We start from the raw sequence: 26,124 nt of genomic DNA, 5'->3' as shown, positions 1-26,124 counted from the left end.
AGGTAACAGCCATTCTACATTGATATCTTTCCAGGCTGGAACCTGTTTTTTGAAACCCAATAAGTCAATGGAAAATATTTGCTTCCTTGGTTCTTAACTGTTTTTTGTCAAATTGGGGGTTTCCTGATGGATTTGATGCAGGGGTTTTCTGAAAGTTAGTGGAAGTGGTGCTGGTGGGGGCATTAACTGAATTGCCACGGGATATGGTGGCTGTTGGGATTTTCAAACATTATGCAGTAACAATCTGAAGTATAAAAAATTTGGTTTTTCCTGATTCTATCATTTCTTATTTCATTTTTGACCTCTTATTTTAATGACATAGTTCCAACTTTTTATTTTATTTTTTTTCTGCAGTTGAGAATTATGTTTTCCTAAATGTATTTTCACTTTGATTTGAGTATAGCCCATTTACACAGCAACAATGCTATTACTATTGCCTTCCGAAATATTTCCTTAAAAAAAGTGAAATGGGTTTGACATAGAACGACCAGAAATCCTAAAGCTTACAGGAATCTTCTGAAACCCTTGTTGTCTCCCTATATTACAATTTTGATTTGTGCTGGTATACCTGTGGCAATTCCCTAGATTTGTCACAAAGTTTGGTACTTTATAGATAGTGACAGTAGTTTTTCTCCATCCTTTATTCTAACTTGGCTAGAGTAACTACCATGACTCGCAATGTGGGGTCTAAAGGGGATTCATTTGTTCATGTATGGTTCCCATACTGTCACTGGGAAATGCCAAAAAATGCTTTGACAGTTACCTTACAGTATCACTGTATCCAAACACAATGAAGAACATGTACACACAAAGCTACTGATATTTATGGTTTGGGTGGTTTCTGACTTCTCCTCAGCAATACCTTACTACAAAAGTTTAAAAAAAAACGCAAAAGTAATGATATCATGAAGTTCGAGAAAAACAAGCAACAAAATAGAATGTCAATTAAAAGCAATATTTGGCAGTACAGGGTTACTTGATTAATCTGATTAAATGTTGCTGCATCAGTAGTCATATCCAACCTCCAACCACATATACACAAACACTGTATAAAGTATTTTTCTGTATCTTTGCTTTCTATACAATAAAGAATGGGAGTTTATTCGAGGAGATAACATTAGATTACACTCAAACTGAAAACCACTGTCAAACGTTTATGCTAGCTAGCAAATAACTAAACTGTTGCACGTCAGCCCGGATATCCTAAGTGGATTAACTGTCTAATGGTAATGCCTAGAACATCTACAATTTGAATGCAGGACAGTTTTAATATTGACACGAAGATGATTCATTCTTTTTTTTTCTTTTTTTTTTTTATTTAGTAAACATCTTGATGACAAGTGGGCTTTCAGGTAAGCAGCCTCACATATTGTCCAGTTAATTAGTCTCCACATTTTTGCTATAATTCGTTACTGTTTTATACATATCTACTGGTACAGCTGTATCTTTTACTGCCTATCTGCTAATCTTCTTCTTTATCTGTCACACTGCCAGTCTCTCAAAATTACTTTTTGAAAGATGGCTTGGTGCGGTATCAGGCTAATTCACTAACAACTCTTTTACCCCTAGAGGCCTGAGTTCATATTTATCACGAGACAAAAAAAAAAAAAAAGTTGTAACCTAGCCCCCCACCGTGGACATTAGCATCACTACACTAAACAATTTAGCATACTGTACTGTAATTGCTAGTCACTGTTAAAGAGGGGGCCAGAACAGAATATATAGAGGTATCAAGGTCAAGATTAATCAAAGCTTTCATTGCACCTATAAGCACTGTGGCTGAGGTGTCATTTTATGGCACTAAATTCACATTACGAAAACATACATACAAAATTGTGCTTGTCTTTTGTAATTGATTGAAATATATATTAAATAATACAGCTCATCCTTGTTATTTCCTTGCTGTAACTGAAAAAAATGTCATGACAGTAAGATATAGTATAATTTACTGTCTAAATGGCCTAACCTTGAATTAACAGCATTTGTAAATCATCAAACTATGACAGTACAAGGAAGCACATTTTTCTGCATGTTTCTTTCCTGATCATTTGGTAAATAAGACATCCTTAATACTTCAGCCAAATAACTCTTTTTAGAATAGATATTTTTGACCAGACGCTATGATTGGCACTGAAATATTCAGGGTCCCCATGAGATGCAAAAACGTATTTGCTTGTAAGTGGAAAGACTCCGCCTCCTTCCCAAAATCACCGCTCCAAAATGAGACCCTAATTTAAACTAAGAGCTGGGCACAAAAAGTTGTTTTGCAGAAGTCAGATCTGGTGGGAAGCTAGGTCGGAAGCCTGGATGAAGCTGAATTAATCAGAAGCTATAATTATGTAGCTTATTTTGTTTGTCTGTTTGTTTTTACTTTCTTCAAACATTTAGTGAAATGTACATTCCATATTTCATAAATGGATAAACAACCAGTCACATAGCTTATTCAAATATTAACTATATGCAATCATAAGCTCTTGAAGTACATGAGCGAGACTATTCTATTTATATGGAGCTGAATGAGCCAAGCATCACCTACCCACTTCTTTGCTTGTTTGTGGAAGTTAAAGATTCGTGGTGTTGGCCTGAGACCTCAACCTGAAGCTACTGTCATTATTAACAAAATAATTTGAGAGATAGCTGGATAACTGGAACGTTCTGTTTCAATTGATGATTAAAATGGAGCATTGCTGTGTCTGTGTAGAGCACAGTCATATACCATGAACACCTCCCTCTGCCTGAAATCCGATTATCATCAAATAACAACCACACAAAATCATACCTTGCATGTGTGCCAATAGTCATAGTGTAAGGCCTCATAAGACATGTACTATGGGTGGCTGTTTCAGTTCATAAGAAGTCCTTTTGGATTGAAGTTTAAGGCATGTCACTGAATTAACTTTGTCACTGATTGATATTTTCCAGCAATGGAAGATAAACGACAAAAGAATCAAAAAACAGATGTAATCATATGCAATGAAACTGCCCTGATGTTGGACATGTCGATATGTGAAGACGTCTTTAAGAGGGATATGGACCTCGTAGATCCAAAGAACTGGTGTAACTTGACATATTATATCAAGTAAGAGTCATTTGCCTTTCTTGTCTTTAATGTTATATGAATTGCTCCAGGAGAAGAACTGTTCAACATTTCAAGACCTGAAATATCACACTGTACATGAAAAGGTGTATTTATTCTGATTTCAAAAATAAGGCTTTTAATTCTTGTTTAAGCACAAGTGCCACTGTTCTGGATTTGTTTGTGGTTACAACTGTTAATGTTTCTACTGTACCCATTCATTGAGCCCAGTGAATATGTTTTATGTAAAGGCTTGCCACCCTTCAAGCAACCTCTTAACCACTATGAAAAAGAGCCAGGGCTCATCTGCATTTATTGTTGTAGAGCTTTTTTACCTCATCTCATCTCAGGGGACAGAATCTGTAAAACCAGTGCAGGACACAACACTGCCTGTTACAGTTACAGTCCACCCTGGGCAGCCAGGAAGGCACTGATTCTACATGACAGCTCTGCAGGGTGTAAAAAAAATAAAATAAAAAATCCTGGTTAAAGGGATTCTGTTTGCATGACTAGTTTAACAGTCATTTACAGTATGTGCTACTCAGGGCATTTTGGGTCTCATTCACTAAACCTTCTTAAAAGTAGAAAGAAAGCACCTGTTAACACAATCCCTTAACATGTGTCTTATTTCTACAAGTAGGCTGCTATTTACTAAGATGAATTCCTCTTATTAAGCCACGCTATGAAACTCATTAGCATACTATGGTGCGCCTTATCTGTGCGTGCCTTAAGGAAATGACAACCACAACCTGTTAAGCAAGGAGCTAAGACAGAAGAAGCGTGGAGGAGAAGATAGCCTCTATCAACGCAGTACATTTCTACCCAGACAGGCCACTTAATTAAAACTTAATGACACATATCGTATGTCAATCAAATACTCTACAGCTATGGCCAAAAGTTTTGCATCACCTAGAATTTTATGATTAAGAAAAAAAAAAAAAAAATGAACACAATTTAGATATATTATATATAATCTAAGAAACTACAAACTACCGCGAAAGCCATATGCGTTTAGGTAAACCATCGCTAGGATGATCAATACAGCTTTAATAGCACGCACCTTATCCTAGGATAAGGTGTGCCTAAAACCATAAAAGCCTTTAGTGAATGAGGCCCATTTTGTCTTGTTAACCATGTGTTAAGGTTTTGTTTAACAGCCTGAACATTACATTGATTTTCATACTGAGTTAAGGGAAGGATTGCCAGATTAATATTGATTTATGCCAGTGATAAATTCTTACAAGAAGGATGAAGTGCTATAAAGAGTTGCTGTTTTAATTTAGTTTGAGATGTTGTTTATCAATACATCCTGAAAAAGTAATTATAAATAATTTGAAATGTATTCTAATTTTCACATAATGTCCCGGTACTTAATTTAAGATTTCATGTCTTCTTGCCAAGTAGTAAAATGTAATTGATGCATCCACATTTTAAAATGATTTAAATTTCAATTTAGAACCTGACAATAGTAATACAAATATATGGGCTTTAGTTTCATATTTATTCATCTACCAAAATAATTATGCTGAATTATAGCACACTGCATACACATTAAACATATCTTTAGTGCATAGCTCCACCTGGTAATTAAATAGCAATACTGTATTTGAAGATATTTTCAGCACATCTGATTTTCATGTTGTCCTGAGTCCAAAGCCTTCAGGTGTTTTGTATTGCAGTGTCCATGCTTAAAGGGTTAGAATGAGATGACCCTTTACACATGTATACTCTAGCTGGCCACTATATTAGGACATGTACCTAATATCAGGTTGGGACACCTTTTGCTGATCACAGCCTTGACATGACAGTTCACAAGGTGCTGGGAGGTGTCTCAAAGGATGGTAATCCATTCAATCGATAATATTTCACACAATTCATGCAGAGAGTTAAGTAGGGGATCATTCAATTGCATTGTTCAATTTCATCCTTCAATCCAGGGACTGCGGAAGCTATGGAAGGTGCCTGAAGTCTCTGGACATGTTCTTCAAATCTTTCACTCACAATTCTGACATGATGCACGGGTGCATTACTGTCTTGAAAGAAGCCATTGCCATCAAGTGCAACATGCTTGGTTGGACCAAAATAACACTTAAGTAAACTATGGCAGCTTAATTTGCACCATTAATTCGGGGCACTGTCAAGTCCAATCAGGTAGACAGGTGGAAATGGCCAGACAGTGTATAACATTAAAGCTTTTACTAAAAAACCAACAGCACAATAAATAAAATATGTATTCTTTATGAAATATGTATGTGGTTATGAGTTACAAGAAAATGTAACCCATGGTGGACGTTCATAAAACTACATTTCCCAAGATGCAGATGCTGCTCAACAATCACAGTAGTATTAAGGGGCGAGACACAAATGCGCTTGGTTTTCTTTTATTAAATAAACAAATTAAAGATTTAAACAAAACCAAACTCAAAGCAAAAGGCACAAGGGCCAAAACAAACAAACAAACGAACCAAACAAACAATATGACAACAAGTTGTTCCAGCATAAGTAGCAATTGTTATTTTTATATTATTGCTTTACCTCCTCTCTCTGACTCGCATTCTCCACTCCTGAACTCACAACCCCATGCAGCCAAAGCTGCAGGTGTTTTATATTATGGCTGAGGGATTAACTGGCTATTAATTATCTTGTAAACCCCTCGACCATAGTCTACACAAGTTTACTAGAAACGCTTCACTGTTAGCTAATTCAATAATTACTAGCCGACAGTCATGCATTTTCACGTGGTATTTTAAAATAATAACAAATAATGGCAGACAGCTCCTCGCTCGTCCTGCCAAACATAATACAACAAAAACAAAATAAAAATCATAATATGAACAGGGGTGGGGAGTATCCCGTCCCACTCCCCCCCCCCCCCCCCCCCCCCTCCTTGTGCACAGCACACATGCCTCAAAGGCCACCTCCCCCCTTAAAATCACTTACAACAAAATCTCACCCGAAAGACGGAGCATAAGGCAATATTGACGTTAGCACAAGCCTGTCCGCTGTCAATCACTTTAAATTGTTTAAATAGGTCTGGTAGAGGAAGAGAGAGAGGGCTACCATAGGAAATGACGTAACAGACAACTAGAGTGAACAATGGAGGGATGACAAAGTAGAAAAAACTGAAATGGGAGTTTTTTTCTTTCTTTAATTTAAATTTTATTTATTCATTTTTAATTTTTTTTTTTGATGTCTAAGCACAAAGTAAAAATTGGTTTCAACACTCTGAAAATCGAATAGCTAGTTACAACGTGTGGCTTGTTGTTCGTGTATTGGAAGTAACACCAGTGAAGACGCTGATATGGTTTGAAATTTAAAATACAGAATGAACAGATAATTGATGTGAGGAGAACCGGCGGTATTAGTTTTTTGGGGACTATGTTTTTAAACAATGGAAGCTGTGGGTAGTGGTCTCCTGCATGGTTGTTCGAGCAAAAAAAAAAAAAAAAATCTAGGGATTACCGAAGCTATGGAAGGTGCGTGAAGTCTCTGGACATGCTCTTCAAATCATTCACTCACAATTCTGACATGATGCACAGGTGCATTATTGTCTTGAAAGAAGGCATTGCCATCAAACACTTCATGCCCTTGTATCTTGCATGGAGGCTTTACTTATAGTAAAGAAAAAGAAAATCTCACTATATCATACTGGAAGTGCACAGAGTATGATGCTTTTGTCGGGTTAAAGTGGAATTTGGTCATACCGCCAATGTGCATTAGGTGCACAACCACGTCCCTAAGGGTGCTAGAATAAAGGGAAGGCAGGTACTAAACAGCATTAAAGAAAGAGCCTGTGAAACCCAGGAAAGCACCCAGCAAGTCCTCACTGTAGAGAGAGTGGGACCTGCTGTGCAAGGACAGTTGCCCTCAGCCAGCACCCTGAAGTGGAGGGAATGCAACCACCATGACCAAGCTCCCCCAGTCCGTGCCAATCTGATGCAGCTAGTGATTCCACAAAGGTACACGGCAACTACAAATGGTCATCCTTTCCTAATGTTTGACGGTGGCCCGGTACAGAGGGAAATTTAGAATGCATGGTTCAGATCCAAACTGGTACTTGGATGTGACTTTTAAAACCTCCCCTCCGCTGTTCATGCAGTTATATACTGTACGTGGACTTCGGCAGAGCAACGTCATCCCAGCAGCCTTCATCCTCCTGCCAGGTAAGTCATAGTCAACATATGAGCATGCTGTCCGGGCTCTGAGGGTTCTGAAACCTGACCTCAACCCTGAGTATGTGATGACGGGTTTTGAGAAGGCCATCCTGGATGCCTTCAAAAAGCTGTTTCCAACCTGCAGAAGCCGGGGTTGTTTTTTCCACCTGAGCCAATCTATCTGGAGACAGATACAACAGTACCAAGATGTGCAGGAGAGCTACAAGCAGGATCCTGACTTTGCACTCGGAATGAAGCAGCTTCCTGCCCACGCCTTTGTTCCACCAGACAAAGTGGTGCAGTGGTTCAAAGAACTGGTGGAAATGCCTTTTTCGCTGCAAATCCTGAACTGCAGGGAGTCCTGGATTATTTCGAAGACGGATGGATTGGGCATCCCCAAAGTAACGGACATCGGCGAGTTTCCTGTAGGTAAAAAAGTTAGTGTGTTCTTAGTAGGGTTACCACCTTTGAAATGCCAAAAAGGGAATGCCCCTCCCTGACCAGGCAACCACCAAACACACACACCCACTGCAAACACACACAAACGCACGCACACAAGCATGCACACACAAGCACGCAGACACACACTGCAGATGCACATGCACGCACACACCAAACAACCTCACAAATCCCTGCAATACAAGCCTGGGATTGCCAGAACTGTAAATACCTGTAATACTTGATGCTGTGGAGCAGCACCTCCCACGTACCAACAACTCTGTGGAGGTATGGCACCGTGCGTTCGGGGAACTCCCTGTTGTCCAACACCCCTCCATTTGGAAGTTCATTAAGGGTATAAAAAATAACAGGCCCTCAATGAATAAAAAAATTGAACAGCTAGTTCCTGGCAATCTGCTGCTGGCTGCCAGAGCACGGTACGGCACAATCTGCCATAACATAGAAACGATTGTAGCGGATTACCACAATCGCTCACTGTCCGACTTAGCTCACATTAACTTTCAAGTGAGAGAGAGAGAGAAATTATGATTTAAAATAGATTGATAAAGAAATCGTGGATTTGTACAGCAGTTCTACAACATCATTTTTGTGTTGACAGTGGTCCAATTTCTTCATTGCTTGTTCAAATTGTTTGTTCAAATGAATTGTTTAATCTATCTCTACCTGTGTGTAACTTGTTTAGGCCTAATTGGTGTGTATATTAAAATATATAATTGCTATATATATATATATATATATATATATATATATATATATATATATATATATATATATATATATATATATATATATATAACATTACAGATCAGAAAACTTGTTGTGTTGTCTACCTGTTCACTCGCTCTCTGGACTTCACCGGTTGCATTCTCAACGCACAGAATTACCGTCAAATTATGTGGGTCTGCGCGCATAACCTGTCTGAGTAAGGCAAACTGCTTGACTGCAGCCAGAATTGACAACAGAGGTCACGCATCCCCTGCAGATTCTAAAGGTGCTGTGCTGGAGCAGACCTGTCTTCAAAACAATGGAAGAGTGCCATCAGTGCAAGAGGGGCGTATAGAACCACATGCAGGATTGGTGATCATGGTAGCACCACCTAGAATGGGGTTTAACACAGAAAAAGAGCTTGTATAAATTACAACTATTTTATTGTGAATGACAATTACTGGTACATATATTATTGTGACACTGGCGAGTGGTGATGTCAGACCAGAGTGCAGAAAAGAAACAAGGGCAAGGTACTGCAGGCAAAAGATGCGCTGTGTGCCATTTATTCAAACATAAAAATAAAATAAAAATGTTTCACAAAAATTAAACAGTCTTCACAGAGCAAAATAAAAGATTTTTTAAATAAAACAATCACGAACACAATAATCAACTACAATTAATGTTAGGCTGGGAAATTGCCTTTGCTGATTCTTTGAGTTTTGTTTTCAATCTCCTCTCTCTCCCTCCTCTGAACACCTGCCCCAAACTGAGCACGCTGCAGGTTTTTATATTAGTGACCAAGGGATTAACTAGCTATCAATTATCTAATAATCCCTCGGTCACATTCTGCACAGGTTTTTAATGTGGATGGGGCTTCCCATCCATGCTGCAAAACACAAAAAACAAAACGCACGTACCACGTTTAGTAGGATGTATATATATATATATATATATATATATATATATTATATATATATATATAATATATATATCTATATATAATATATATATATATATATATATATATATATATATATATATATATAAATATAATAATAAAAATAAAACTAACACAATACAAAACAATCCATTGCACAGGGGGATACCCTGTTCTAAAAATAAATACATGTATAGGGCTCCTCACCCTGTTACATATCCCTCCCTCCCCCCTTGTGAAAAGCACAAATGACCCCAACAGCCACCTCCCCCCTCAGTCTCAAAGTCCTGGAAGAGGGGAAGCACGGTATCCATGGGGGTGGCTATGGTGGGAGGTCCTTCACCCCCCACTTCTTCGTGGCTGGCAGCTCCCTCTTCCGGGACTCACGGGACACACACTATCTGGCAGCTCAACAGCTGTGGGAGGAGCTGGTCTCCTGACCTCCCCACCTTCTTCATGACCAGCAGCTCCCTTCCATGGGTTTCCAGCCACAGTTTCTTCTGCTGCGAAAGTGCAGCTGGGGGAGCTGGTCTCCTTACCACCCCCCTTCTTCATGGCCAACAGCTCCCCTTTCTGGGGCTCCAGCCACCCGATCTCCTGCAGCGAAACCCCAGGCGAAGCGAGACCTTCAGCGACCCCAGGCGAAGCGGGACCTTCAGCAACCCTAGGGCAGTGTTTCTCATCTGGTGTTCCATGGAACAGTGGTGTTCCATGGGACGTGTGCAGGTGTTCCGTGGAAAAAAATGAAAACATTGCTGTTAGCTAGCTAACATTAGCTAATACAATGTTGCTCACAATTAACTCATCATACACGCATTTGTATTGTATATTTAAAAAAATATATAATAATCAGCTACAAGCAAGTAACATTACCTTAAGTAGGCCGATAGTTAGCTAGCTAGTTTGATGGCAAAGCCCTGCTATAAAATGTTTTCATATGTGGAGGACGAGCGAGGTGCCTTCTGCCATGTTAATTAATTTTTTGATTTTGTATTTATTTATAAAACGGGGTCTCCCCCTCCGCCCCTGTGTTATTTTGTATGTATGTATTATGATTTATTTCTTGTTGTGTAAAAATGACGGTGAGAGCCGTGTTATTGTTTTGACGGCATAGCCATATATTTTGTTTTTGTATTTGTGTTGCAGCGGGGATGGGAAGCCCGTGCAGAAGGTGGCCATCTCCCAAATTAATTAAGTGATTAATTTGTTGCTAATCAGGAGATGGTCACCTGTATAAAACCCTGCAGCTCTCTGCACTCGGTGTGGGTGTACGGAAGTGGAGAACGGGAGAGCGAGAGGAGAGAGAAATTTAAAAGTAAGAACTTATAAGGATCAGTGAAGGCAGTTGCTCAGCCTGACCTTATTATTATTTTGTGTTTGAGACTTTGTTTTTGTTTGATTTATTTTGCTATTTATTATTTCTTTAGTAAACGCCACACCACGCGCCTTTTGAACTGCAGTACTGCCTATTTGTTTTGCTTCCTGCATCTGGCCTTAAGTCACCACTCATCATCCTGTCACAGGTTGATATCGACGTAAGGGCGTGTTTCTGTCACGTGAGATGTAACTATGGCAACCATAGATCACGGTTGTTTTGAAAACAGCACAAGTGTCAGTGAAGTTCGTGTCAACACAACATGGACAAGTATCTACAAAAAGATATCCAGTTGTATCAAGTCAGTGTACATCAACAAATGATGAAACTGAATGTCAGGCTAAGAAAGCTAAAATTGTCACTCGACAATTCTGCGAGAGCTATTTACAGTTTGGATTTTCTGCAACGGGAGGAATCATTGTATCTTCTTCCACTATGCCTTGCATGTGGGGAGAAACTTTCAAACAGTGCCATGGCACCAAGCAAGTTAAAGCATCAACTTACAACCAAACACCTTTTTCAAGCGCCTGAAAGAGCAGAAAAATAGGCAGGTGCGAATGATGTTGGGCTGTATTTAACAAAGCGCTGGAAGCGAGCTACATGGTAGGTGAAATTGTAGCAAAAACAAACAAAAAAAAACACACAGTATAGCAGAGACCTTAACCTTACCTGCTTGCAAAGAAATAGTAAGAATAATGGTGGGTCCTTAGGCAGTAAAAGAAATTGAAAAGGTTCCCCTGCCAGACAGCACGATAAGTCGGCGCATTGATGACATGTCTGGAGATATTGAGACATTACTTTTTGATAAACTTCATTCTAGTATCACGACCTTTCAAGTCTTGCTGTTTCAATTCTGTTGCCATTTTCGACAACTTATGCGTGTGAATTTAGTTTTTCAAGCCTTACTTACATCAAGAACAAACAAAGAGAGCGGCTGCGATCTGTGGAACAAGAACTCTGAGTGTCACTGTCAACGATTCCCCCAAAGGGATTCTCCCAGACTGTGAATAGCAGTACACACAACACTTTTGTCAACCAATTATTTTTAACTTCACTTTGATCTTCAATTACAGTTCGAGCGCATACGTGTATATCGTTGATAAATGGTTTTTCATTAAAATAATTAGTTTTATAGTATTATAGTATATTTTATATATATATATATATATATATATATATATATATATATATATATATATATATAGATACACACACACACACACACATTATATATATAGTGTAAGTGTACACCTGCTTCTTTGCACATGAATAACCTGAAATGTGTGGTTGTATATTTGCACAAGCTGGTTGAAAATTGATCTCTTTAGGTAAAGTGGTAATGATAGTTTGAATCTTTCTTTGTAGACTGATTACTCCTAACAGAGAGTAACGAGACATAGATTTGCCATGATAGTGGATTTGTACAATTGCACTAAGTGCCAACTCTATCCTGGTTTAGGTTTTATCTTTCCGATAGGTTCCAATATGTTTCTATCGGGGAGACAAAATTAGATTTGTCCAAAAAATTTACCTATGGTGTTCCGCAGGGCTCTATTCTAGATCCTCTGTTATTCCCTTATGCGATATTGTCTGCAGGCACAGAGTTAATTTCCACTGTTATGCAGGTGACACCTAGTTATATTTATCCCTAAATCCAGGCAATCCTTCTACTGAGGTGATATGATCTGGTTTGCGTTGGATGTCATATAACTTCTTAATGCTGAATTCGGATAAAACTGAGGTTCTGCTTGTGGGCTCACTGCATCAACAAAAAAAATATGAATTATGTATGTTAGACCTTAACAGTCTCTCATTGGAATTAAAATTAGAAATTTGGGGGTCATCTTTGATCCCAATCCATCTTTTATGAATTATGTATATTAGACATTAACAGTCTCTCATTGGAATTAAAGTTAGAAATTTGGGGGTCATCTTTGATCCCAATCCATATTTTGAGAATCATGTTAGAAAAATAACTAAAATATCCATCATTTGAGAAACATAGCTAAGCTTAGGTCAAGTATTCCTACATCTGATGCTGAGAAGGATGGACACTGCAATTTTTGTCCATTCTTCTTTGCAAAATTGCTAAAGCTCCGTCAAGTTGGATGGGGACCTTTGGTGAACAGAAATTCTGAACTCTTTCCACATATTCTCAATTGGATTGAGGTCTGGGCTTTGACTGGGCCACTCCAGGACATTGACTTTTTTGTTTTTAAGCCACTCCAGTGTGGCTTTGGCTGTATGTTTGGGGTCATTGTCCTGCTGGAAGATGAATCTTCTCCCAAGTCCCAGGTCTCTTCAGACTTCAGTAGATTTTCCTCCAGGATTTCTCTGTACTTTTCTGCATCCATTTTTCCCTCTATCTTCACAAGCTTTTCAGGCCCTGACGCAGAGAAGCATCCCCATAGCATGATACTGCTACCACCATGCTTCACTGTAGGGATGGTGTTCTCAAGATGATGTGCAGTGTTAAGCTTGCGCCAAACATAGCGCTTAGTGTTGAGGCCAGAAAGCTGTATTTTGGCCTCATCAGACCATAGAATCTTCTTCCACTTGGTCTCAGAGTCTCCCACATGCCTTCTGGCAAACTCTAGCCGAGATTTGATGTGAGTTTTTTCAAAATGGCTTTCTTTTTGCCAGTCTCCCATAAAGGCCAGTTTTGTGAAGCACCCGGGCTATTGTTGCCATATGCACAGTGTCTCCCAGCTCCCAGCACTCCTTTAGAGCTGCATTAGGCCTCTTGGTGGCCTCCCTGACTAGTGCCCTCACCCGGATACTCAGTTTTTGAGGACGGCCTGTTCTAGACAGATTCACAGTTGTGCCATATTCTTTCCATTTCTTAATAATGGTCTTTACTGTGCTCCGGGCGATATTCAATGCCTTGGAAATGTTCTGATATCCTACCCCTGATTGGTGCTTTTGAAGAACCTTATTCCGGATTTGCTTTGAATGTTCTTTTATCTTCATGATGTAGTTTTTGTTAGGAAATGTACTAATCAACAGTGGGACCTCCCAGAGACAGGTGTATTTAACCTGAAATCATGTGAAACACCTTAATTGCACACAGGTGGACTCCATTCAGCTAATTATGTGACTTCTAAAGACAACTGGTTGCACCAGAGCTTATTTAGGTGTGTCGTAGCAAAGGGGGTGAATACTTATGCAATCAATTATTTTCTGTTTTATATTTGTAATTAATTTAGAACAAGTTATAGATTTAATTTTTCACTTTGACATTATGGACTTTTTTTGTGTTGATCAGTGGCAAAAACTCCTAATTAAATCCATTTTGATTCCATGTTGTAACACAATAAAATGAGGAAAAGTCCAAGGGGGGTGAATACTTTTTAGAACCACTGTGTATATATATATATTGGGGCTGTCACTCGATTAATTTATGGGCACTAGTTGATCAATCAATAGATTAATTTGTGTCCATTTTTAATAAAGGTAATGGTCTTATAGCAGCTGTCCTGCATAGTAATACTACAAAAATTAATAGAATCTAAAAATAAATAAATAAATAAATAAATAAATAAATAAGCCCAATGGTAATTTGGTCTTTTTTAAAGCATTTTTATTATTATTTTTATTTGAGTAAATGTAACACATTTTTACAGAACAACCGTTCTTTCGGGACAGTGTCAGCCACATTCGTACAAACACAAGACATCTGAGCTACATTTCCATGGCCGGTTGTTTAATGCATCATTATAGCTTCGTACTTGGCTTCCTGTACTTCTGCTTTTATTCGTTCTGAACCTTGTTAGAGGTACCTGAGAGTACTGTGTCTGTTGACAAGCGATTGCTTAACACGTTGTTGTAGTCAGAAATCAGAGAAAGTAATTCCACATAATTACCTATATTTGAGGAAATGGGGCCTTCATCCTGCCCTCTGAATGCCAGTTCTTGCTTGTCAAGGTAAACAACAGAATAAATCAAGCGTTTAAGAACATCATGATTTTTCCTTACTTGCTTGTTGTGATGTATTGTATCCCTACACTTCTGCTCATTCAGTTGAACATCAGTCAGGGTTTGAGTATTACAGTGGCTTGCAAGTGACGTTGGGAACGCTCATGTTTTTGTGCTGACTTCGGTAGACATCCTAGATTGCTGTAACCAGTGCTGTTCCATATCGCCTTTTCTGTACTGAACAAAATACAGTTCCAGCAGTATACTTGTTTAAATTGACAGCTACCCATAAGCCACGGATGCCTTTCATAATTTGAATGTTTTCAAGTCTATCCCTTCCCTTCCTGTGTCAGTTCAGGTATTTGTGGTGTATACCTCTTTAACAATCTCCAAATTTTTCTGAGAAAGTTCTTCTTGAAAATGGATTCGTAACCAAATTGACTACTATGTATCCGTTGTCTGATGATTTTTTTTTTTTTTATTTGTAAAAAGCATTTCTAAATATTACTTTGAAGTTCTCAATATAATTCTTAATAACAGTCTATATATTAGCAGTAACACATGAAATTCAGCTATTATTACACCACGCACCGTAGCATATTTGTGTCCTGCCTCTGCTCACTAATGACTGGAGAGCTGCAAAACCAGGGTAGATCTTTAACTTTCCCATTGGTTAAACTCACAAGACTTTCAACTGAAACGGAAAATACCTTCAACTGAAACATAAAATACCTTCAACGGTGTAAGTGCTGCCTTTGCTCACTCATGATTGAACACCTGCAATACAAGGGGCAGATCCTTAATATATACACAATAAATGGAAAAAAAAACAATACCGCACTTCAATAGTAATAATAAAAAAAAACAAATTTCAGAGTTCGTTGCCCCATGCTGTTGCATCAGGTACAAAACAAAAACAAACAAGAAAAAAAAAAACATGGCAAAGTCCACTTATAAACAGTATTTGAAGAAAAAAAAAAAAAAAAAAAAACAGTTCGATCTCACCCAGTCCATAAGAAATTCCTGTAGTCCAACAAATCCAACCAGAAAGTAGGGAATGAGAAGTTGATTTAATCCAGAATAATCATCAACTTTTTAAATTCTTGATTCTTGATCCACATGCAAAGAATAGGCTGCATTGTTTTTTTTTAATGCTGTTTGCTATATTAGCTTGCACAGTGCTATGGAAGAAGCCTGAATACAAAAATACAACTTCTTCTTTAAACATATTGCACCTATGAAAACAACAAAACATTAAGCAAAACAATCCTAAACAATGCTTTCTTCTAAAATATTTTAGGTTTATACCGATCTTGCAATGCAGGAAACAATAAGCTCTCTAAAGGCATCCCCAGCACCCTTTTAAAGAGACATTCTTAAAAAGGACGCGACATGAGAAAACCTAACATAATTAAAGTATACATGTTTTTGTATTGTACTTAACCAGGTTTTAATACAATCACCTATAGTCCCGTCCCCCGCCCCCCTACATTCAAAAACCACATTGTGTGGCCAATGCCACAATGTAAGGATTTTGCCTTGTGCATAGGCCATTGCCTACCCTCCAAAAATGTTATACCTCTTCTTACAAGGTGCAAACCATTGTTAAAGCTAGTAATTAAGAGCTGTATAAAAGCGTTCACTTGCAGAGACCTCTCATTGGCATCAGAATGGCTGCTGTGGTACACTTCCTGATGCGGTGACACTTGGCTCTTGTTGAGGACCCAGGGTCATTTTGTTTGGGATGCCGGAGGATGCACTGCTAATGCATTATCGTCTAACTTTGCAGGTTGTCCTAGACCTAATAGCTGAATTGAGGATGAGATAGACCCCAGTGTCAATCTAGGGAAAGCCATCCCTGCACATGTGAAAGAGCTGTGTCGTCTGCACTACTTATCCTCTGGTTCCTTTCAGACCACAATTGGAATATCTGGTGGGATATCCCAATTCACCTTTTCCAGTGTGCTAGGCAAATTTATGGACGTCAAAAGGGCAGGCCAATACATATAATTTCCTGAGGATACTAGCATAACTGATGTTGGCTGTGACTTTTACAAACAACTCTGAGTGACCTCAGCCATAAGCACTCTAAGCTCCTTCTAAAATAACTTTTCTTTTTTGTGTGCCAAGAGGACTTTTCTGCCCTTTGACATTTTTTCTTTTGGTTTGTATTTTCGTGCTCCACAAATCTCATACAGAACCTACTGCTCTCTGTACTCCATCACCTCTGGGCTGCAAGTGCAGCCGCTAAATAGACCCTTATTATCATAATTGGGATCATTATTGAGTAATTTGCATTGCTCTTAAACTTACATATGTCACAGTACAAAACAATTGCCTAGCCGCAATGCAATTTGAATTTGAAATAATAATTTGAAATAATCTGCAATTATTTGCACTGTGCCTATACTTACATCTTCCTAAATATGTATTAAAGCAGAAAAAATAGCATTGCCACATGAAAATTGATAATTTTCTCTAGAATTGTTATACAATAAATGCTCTTATTTATTTAAATGCTTACCTGAAAAAAAACAGTAAATGCTAAATTGTAGAATATTTCATTTTTTGTGTATGTCTTCTAAATACATTCCATTTTTGCTTTAAGTTAATTATCAAACAAAATATAAACATAAATAAATGTAAAAACAACAATAGACAAGTGAAATGTCCCCATCTTGTACTGGACTTTATCATCAATATTTCAAATCTTTGATGCAGCTGGTGACTTTTTCTTTGAAGACATTTTAAAGAAATCATGCAGCTTTATGCAGTTCAATCATTTACCGGAAGCAAACTAAACTGGCTGCCAATTTCCTAAATACAGTGTAACAGTGTAACGTAAGATTTACAATTGAGTGTTCAAGTTGTGGACCAACATACGCTAAACATAATACAGTACTTTCCTTAAAGTAAGTTAGCTTTCATTTCTCTTCATACAGGATTGTCTTCAGTTTTATGCATTAATAAATCTTTCAAATCCCCAGTGCAGACACTGTACAAACAAATAAGCAATTTAATAAGTCTTGGGAAAAGATGATACTGTACAAACTAATAAAGCTTTTTCCTAGTTAAATATTTTTCAAGTAAGAAAGACATCAAAAAAGAAGGAAAATCCATTGTAACTAAAAAATGTCACACACGTTATGAGGTTAACTAGGAAAGCACAATAAATTATTTTTTAGTGACCATAGACAGCATTTTCACAAAGTATTTTTTTTTTTTTACTTTGTGGTGCCTCCTGGCTTCCTGTCAGTTAAATGTTTACTGTATAAACACTTAGAGATGGATATCCATGAAAGGGTTTATTGTATTGCTTCAGGTCAGTCTTGCTATGTGTGAGTTATGTTTGGCAGTTCTGTTTTTTCTGAAGGACCTCAGTGGTCAAACTCTGTCATTTTTAATGTTTTCACCATAACATCTGTAGCTGAAAATAACAGTATCAATGAAGCAAACATTTTTCAAACACTTACAGATATGATGGATGTGGATACACATTTTTCACAAACCACAAAGCACTAGAGTGGGTCAACTTGAATTCTACGTCATCTATGTCTTTGGCAGTGAGACTGTCAGTTAATTTCCTTGTCATTTAGGATTTGTCAGTTTTGCAAACAAATATTTACAGTATGCTGGAGCATTTCAGTGTTGAATCTAGCAATAAAATGAGAGCCATTGAGGTCAAATCCAGAAGTACTTTACGAAGTATTACATATGCAGAAAATTTTAATAAAATGTCACAGAAAGACAGCAATACATTTTAAAAAATGCAGATATGACAAGACCTGAGAACCCACTTTTCATATCTCATCCATTAAATTCATTCATATAGCGAGGCTGTTGCAAATACTAATGACTTAAACATTTGTATTGTTAATGCAAACCTATTTATGTTAATGCTGCTATATATATATGCTATGTTTTGCACACCATCATATCAAAGTTGGTTTATTTATTTAGCAACCAACTGACATGGACATGTTCAGGGGCAATTCATTTCATGCTGTTCATCTAGGGCCTGACAACAGCTTAGTATAGCCTAGGAGTTATTGTTCACATTTGTAAGAGCTGTTTGAAATAATATTATCCCAGCATGGGAAGCTGAATGATCGTTCATACGGTTTTTGTTCACCGGAGGAGGGTGTCCCTAACCGAACATACTCCTAAGGGGAAATAAAAACCGGATACCATCCTGTATGATCATTCAGTATTCTGTTTATATCACAAGTATATATTTAAAATAAATATCAATAAAATGCACACATTTTTTATATTCAATCAGTTAATTCAGGGATTATTTAACTGGTGGATCTTTACTTTCATTGTCAACAGACTATACTTCGACGCAGATTAATTTCGAACCTGTCTGTCAATTTCCATCCTCTCTGTTGTTTCCTACCTTTATGGGTTTTAATGAAGGGCTCAGATAAGTCAACTGGCATTTCTTGACTAAACTCGTTCTTAAGGAAATTGATGTCTAAATCAAAACAACAATAGGATTCCACCACTGGATTGGAATATAAACAAAGACACATTCAAAACTAGTCCCGGTAAGCATGTTATCCCACTCGAGTGAGATAACAAAAAAATATCCCATGCTAGATATCCCCAATCTTGTGGTTTAATTAATATATCTTGAGAACAAAATAGCATACATTCTGTATTTCTGTTATGTTAATGAAATGTACATGTTTGCTGAGCATAATTATGTAACAGTAGTGTAGTACAACTGCTGAAAAGCCTGTTATCTAAACAGTAGATTTTAAAAGAGTTTTTTGCATTTGTGTTTTTCAATTTGTATTTTGTTTTTCACTTCAGGGCCACTGTAAGTTTCTGACTTAGCCTCTGCGACATGTCAGTGACCATTTTCGACCTGGCCTTATGGTCCACATCATATTACACATACAAAACGGATTAAAATAAACTTAATACTTTTCTGCAGATGTGATTGGCAATAAATCTGGTAATTGGAACATTAAAAAATATATATTTAATTTTTTACTGTATTTCAAAGTCGTTACCAGTAAAATGTACATGATTGGTTAGTGCTATGTGTCAGGAAGACACACCACTTTGAATGATTAACAGTCAGGTGTGGTGTTTTTGTTATGGGGGTGGAAATAAGTGATGCGCTTTTAGTTTGGAGGTGAGCACTAGCCTCATTAAAAGAGATGTTTCGCTCCAGGAATCTACTCTATGATACCCTCTCTATACTTATTTGGGACCAACCTCCCCTAAACTAACCTACTGCTGTGGCTCATGAAGTCCCGGCTTCCCAGTGACTCTGGGTCCTGGCTGAGCAGAGCCTTCACAGGCACCGTCTTGCAGTAGAGAGGTTCCGTAGCAGTTATCCTGAGTAGCATGGCAGTGCAGTGGCCTCGAGCTGTGGCGCAGACACTTTCTGAGCTCTGCGCAGCCTCCTCAGGCATGCCACCCCAGACATTCCACCCCATACAATTCAGACCTCCCGATTAGCTCCGCACCAGGCAAGCCTACCTGCTCAATTGGTTACCTAGCAACACGTCTCCTGTTACGCATCCCAGCTGCACATATCCACCCAAGAACCAGCCGCCCTGTCACAATACCTCATAAGTTAGTATTAAAATATGAACAGTACCTATTGAAAATACTCATGACTTCGAGGTAATCTTGCATTTTACTTACAGATGGGTCTATTCATAAAAAGTACTTGCCGGTTGTCCTAATTACTCACATTTTGTTTAAAGCTAACTAACGTCGTCCATATTGATATTCGTACAATTATCTGTGCAGGCAGACGACAGCTGTCGCTAAACAATTAATGAATGGGCGTATAGTCGTTCAAGAATGAAATCCACCTCCTTTTGATGACATTAGCAGTCCTATATATGTTCCCTGAGAGCTCTTGGTAGCTGTTAAAGGAATCTACCAGCAGCAATACAGAGGTACATGCAAGTATGCCGAAGAGGCAAAGGAAGGGCCGTTTTCGGACCCTTCAAAATTCATTACTGATTGAAGAAGATTTGAAAAATGAACATAAACTATATGGTCCAAAACCGATGTCTGCAGCATGTCTAGATTTTGCTTTTTGAGTTGGTCATGTGTACGATTGTAAGGGCGTTTATGATTAGAAATGTAACCCCATCCTATGTCGGACCAGGTCTGACATTACAATTTTCCCTTTCCAGTCTGATGTCGGACCCTGTCCGACAACATCAAAAAGACGTAAAGCACAGGTCTCTAGTTGTTTTTGCTCCGGAAAAAGTCGAGAAAACCTTTCAATGGCAAATTGAGACCGATAGGAGCTGAATGAAGTGGAAAAAAGGGCGTAGCCCCATGCACCACAAAGATAACACAGACATAAACAAAGGAGATGCTCTGCATCCAGCACTGACAGATTATATCACGGACATTTGCAGAGCTTTTTGAGATGTTATAGTTATAAAATAATTTTACTTGGATCACATTATTGAGGAGTTTGGTGATAAAACGAGTGATCAGGAGAGGATATCAGTATGCATGTCTATAAAGAGGTACCTGAAAAATACAGCGAACAAGGGGTGGGGCTTGGCTGGAGATACAGTACTGAGTGTCCTTTTGTGATTTGGTGCCTTTTAAACTGTTTTACTCTGAAAATAATATTATATAAAATAAACAGCCCGTGTGAAAATAAATTGGACCTGACGCGCCTGACAAGTGCTGAATAAATGGACCGCTAAGGAAAAAAAAAACTCTAGCCTAAATTATAAATGTCGTTCAGGTTTATAATTATCAGGTTGACATTCGTAATGGATGAAAACATTATGCTATGAGGTATTCGTTGACCTTTTTCGTTTGTTAAAAATATTCCTTCGGGAACAAATGTTCTTGGAGCTTAACAGCACATGTCAGTTACCCTTTATAAATCCTGAAAATATGTTAACCCGAAATACTTGGGGTGGTACTTTTAAATTAAAAACATAAGAAAAGTTTAAGAATGAGAAAAGGCTATTCAGCCCATCAAGGCTCATCCCGTATTAGCATACCATTTCTCCCTGCGGGGTGGAGGACTAATTTAAAAGCACATAATCTGGTCTTTTTTTTTTTTTTTTAAATGTTTCCAGTGTTTTAGACCTTCAAGGCTGAAAATGTAATTATTTTAACCTGTCCTCATAGTTCATGTCCTGGGATCAGCTTACTTGTACGCTATATATCTATCTTTTTTCATAACTCATACCATTGGTTTGCCAAAAGGTTCACTGATTCAAATCACATGAATTGCTTCTTGCACTTTAGTGCCATCTAATGGTAGATCTGGACAACCCACTATCTTTAACTCTTTAGGGTCCGTCCAATGTTAAATATCCTGCCGGCAAACTGGCCCTTTAACTCTTTTTACTCAGGCACTGTGAGAGATACTGTACATCATTGTGTCAGATGTTTAAAACAAGGTCCTACTTGTGTATTTCCGGTAGATGACCATATTAAGAGATAGCCTTGAATGCGAGTGTTTTGCAGTGTTATTGCTGCACTGAAGACAGGCCTACCTCAGTGCAGTAAACAAACATTTTCACACAATATAAGAGAAATAGCGACATCAAAGGTACAAGGACCTATAAATATCTATCTATCTATCTATCTATCTATCTATCTATCTATCTATCTATCTATCCATCTATTGTTACCAAGTTTGGACGACTCGGGTTTGTTTTGACCTTTTAAAATACAGCCCAAACACAGCAAAGTGGTTTTAAGCGCTGATGCGCTATTTGTAATAAACAAAGAAACCAAAACAGAAATAAACAAAACAAACACCTAGCTTTAGTCAAGCACTAACTACACACAAACGATCACCCTACCTACTTCCGGACAGCTAGGCTGTTTACCGGCTAAAAACAAAACACGCACAGTTTCACACAGATCACAACAACGGCTTTACACACTACCTTTAACTCTTACGACACACAGTCGGGCTCTTCACACAGCAGCCCCGTGTAGACTGACTGCACACTTTAAATAGCCCGCACCCGCATCTAATTTACAGTTTCGCAGATGCGGACGATAACACAATAAATCAAATTAAACAATTAACAAAATACGGATACACACCTCACTACTATAACTCATCATCATCAAACCTAAATTCAAGTGGTTTATTCAATCATTTCAAATGTGACTTGTCATCGTGAGAGTGTCTTGAGGCACACTGATTGCTTTATTAAATCTTTCCAGAACCGCTGTCATATCATTGCCTCGTTTTGTATTCTTATTTCCACGAGTGGACCTCATCGCTACAAAATGACATGTAAACAACTGTGAAAAGCACCACTGTTTCTCTTACCAAAAAAAGATGTAAATTGTTGTCTTGCACCTGTACAGGTATTCATAATTAATCCAGAGTTGCTGCTGCATTTTTTAACGTGTGTAGGGGTGTTGCGTTAATTTAGTCTGACAGTTTATTAATGTTAGTTTGTCTGTTACTTTATTATTATAGTTTATTAACATACACTTGCCTATTGCCTTTCTATACTTGTGACGTTCAATTTATATGTTGATGCACGTGCACCATGACAAGCAATACATATTTATATATTGATTGATTCATATTGTGTCTGGTCTTTTTATTTTAGCCAACAATGTGTTCACGTATGGCAGCAATGCACTAGCAAATGCAATAAGGCAGTGACGTCAGCTCCATAGCAACAAACCTCCTATGTTGTTGTTGGGAATGGATTATTTCAATGCAGCAGGTTTTTGCATTTGAGAAACAAGAGGAAGACTCATGAAATTATTTGGAGCCTGAAGTTGATGAAAAGTAATTACCTTCTCCGCTGTATGAACTAAAATGGTGTGCTGCTTTTTATACAAAAAAATGAGAAAAAGCAGGTTGCTTAGAGGATTTATACTGGACCCTGACACACCTGATAAAATGAGGGAGTGGTAATATAGTATGTATTTGTTAGCCTATTTGTTTTTCAATGGGTCTCTTGCTATATCGTGGCCCTCGATATATAACGGATTTATATTGGACCCCCCGACACCCACAATATATCGAGTGGGTGGTTTATTTTCTATATGCTATTTATGTATATATTAGTAAGGGGAATGATGGGTTCGACCCTACATTAACCAAATGAGGCAAACAGTGTCACAAAGGTTCATTTGGTTCCTGTTTCAGACAGTCTGAAAAATAACCGTTTTTGCAATGTTTTTAATAGAAAAAATTATTGCCATCAATATCAACTTGATGTGTACTCCTACATGTTGCAAAAAATGGTTCTTTTCATGTAAAAACAAAACCTTCATTGTTGGTCAATTGGCGCTGCTTTTTAGCGTGAGAACTCAATTTACCCAGCCTTTTAAGTTGCATCATGTTTTGGCCGTGCACTTCCTATCGCGTGCGGAATGTGACATGTCCGTGCTATATCACATTCTCATGACAACAGAGACAGAACATGGAGTTTCTGAACGGCATGGAAACCCCTCCATAGATACAGAACAGGTTCCAAATGTAATCCTTAGGTTTTTTGTTTTTTTTTCACACAGAAAGAACTTTATTTGCGTAATGCCACACAATTGCAATACCGTCAGCCAACAATCTTTAATTGCTTAATTAATAAAAAAACGCTAAATTATGACTGAAACCAGCTGAAAAGAGGTTGATAAGGTACAATCATACATCTGAAAGCAAAGTGATGAAACACCAGATGTAATAAAAGACAAATAGCCAATGATTTCAAGTACAGTACTATATGCTTTAATGCAAGCACGAGACTTACAGCCATGATGTCAAACAGCAATTTAAAATTGTATTACATAAAATTTGGAGCAATTGGAAAGAGATAATTACTGTGCTAAACAGTGGACAAGAACAGCAGATTGGAAAAATAAAAAGGACCATTAGTTAATGTATTTTCCCCCAAACATTGCTAATTATGATGATGATCTATCCAATCAGCAGAGCTAGTTGTTTCAAGTGAGTGTTTTTTGTTACATGGCACAGATCTAGAAGCAGACTGCAGCGATCAAGTACAATTGTGTTCCTGGCTCTTTTCCATTCATGACCTGTTCATTGCTACTTTAAACTCCCATTAATGTGATGTGCGCACTCATTTTTATAAGAAAACAGCTGCAGCAGTGGACTGTAATGAATGGAAATTGTGTTTTGTAACTAAAGACCATTGTTTACATTTGTGCTCCATTTAAACCAAACAGCATACCTTGCTCAAACAAAGGACACTTTTTTTTTTTAAATGAGCACCTTATATGCATGCCAAACAGCACTTCATACAATGACATGGCTGTTATCCAAAAAAAGGAAAATGAGCATTTCATGGTGGACCAATTGCACATAATGCAAAGTCCCTCATAAGAGTGTTTGGTCACAATTTACTTTTTCAAACTTACTGAATGTTAATAGACTACAAATCTTTTTTTTTTTTTTTTTACTAAGTTTACCATGGGTAAAGTACATGCTCTTTTCACACATCACTTTGCTTTACCATAATTTTAAATTTGACACAATGATATTCAATTCTAACACACTGGAACTTAAATGTCAATACAATGGCTATGTACCTTAATGTGCAGTGATATACAGTACCATGGAAAAGCACAGCAAAGTGCAGTAAAAGATTGTCCACATACATAGGTAGCCAAAACCAGCCACTCCGCTGTTGTGATACTGTCACAGGGTGACAATAGAAAAACAACGCAGTTTTGCAATCCTGTTTTTTTGACTGCTATTGAATGAGCTGCACTTCATTAGTCCTGCCACCAGATGGCAAAATAGAGCAGAAATGCATTAAACAAAACAACAGGGAGCACTGTCGACTTAAAGACTAAGCTTTTAAGACAATCATGCATTTTATCAGAGTGCAGCTAAACTGCATTTGGTTTGTAGTTAGGCTCTGATATCAATTGATTGTTGATGCTCATTAAACTGAATGAGTTATAGGTATTGAACAAAAATCAATATAGCAGGCTGAATAAGACAAGTCTCAAGGTTTACCCTTGAAACTCAGTTTTTCACAATTTTGAGGATCTGTGGCAAAGTGGTTTGCAGAGCGCAGGTGTAGAGGTGATGCAGTGCTCAAGACAATGACAAACAACAAAGTACTGGTGAAGTGGTGGTTTATTCATAATCCAAAGTCTGATGACAATAGTAAAGAAATGGAGACACAGTTAAACACACGCACAAAACACAGATACGGTCACAAGTCCAGGGTGAGTGCTGTATTACTCTTGGTGAAATACAGTTTTATTCCGGGAACAATGGTGCAGTGTTGTCTGGTTTGTTGTGGCCTTTAGCGACAGCGCCAGATCATGTTAGTCGTTTAATAATAACAGTGCAGTTAGACTTGACCATACAAACAAAACACACGGTTATATATCGCTCTTCCTTTAGCGGTCTCTTAACCATAAACAAAGAAACAGATCACCTAGCCACATCCCCTATTTGTACCTTCAGTCACACCCCCTTGGTTAGAGAGTGCAATTGTTTCTCCTCTAATCCGCGGTTGCCACATTGCTTTCCCTGTAG

At 37.9% G+C, this 26,124-nt stretch overlaps 1 protein-coding gene across 1 annotated transcript in view; it reads left to right on the top strand.

Annotated features, from left to right (window-relative positions):
• The window catches only part of LOC121314548 (receptor activity-modifying protein 3-like), a 47,093-nt gene that overhangs the window by 11,568 nt on the left and 9,401 nt on the right, over positions 1-26,124 (top strand). Inside the window, exons 2-3 of the mRNA XM_041247938.1 lie at positions 1,323-1,352; positions 2,923-3,079. Coding sequence (XP_041103872.1) covers positions 1,323-1,352; positions 2,923-3,079 — 187 coding nt within the window. The remainder of the gene's footprint in view (positions 1-1,322; positions 1,353-2,922; positions 3,080-26,124) is intronic.

Source organism: Polyodon spathula, chromosome 4 (genome assembly GCF_017654505.1).
Source record: "Polyodon spathula isolate WHYD16114869_AA chromosome 4, ASM1765450v1, whole genome shotgun sequence".
Lineage (NCBI taxonomy): Eukaryota > Metazoa > Chordata > Actinopteri > Acipenseriformes > Polyodontidae > Polyodon > Polyodon spathula.
The sequence above is the reverse complement of the archived record's forward strand: the minus strand, read 5'-3'. Positions and strand labels throughout refer to the sequence as shown.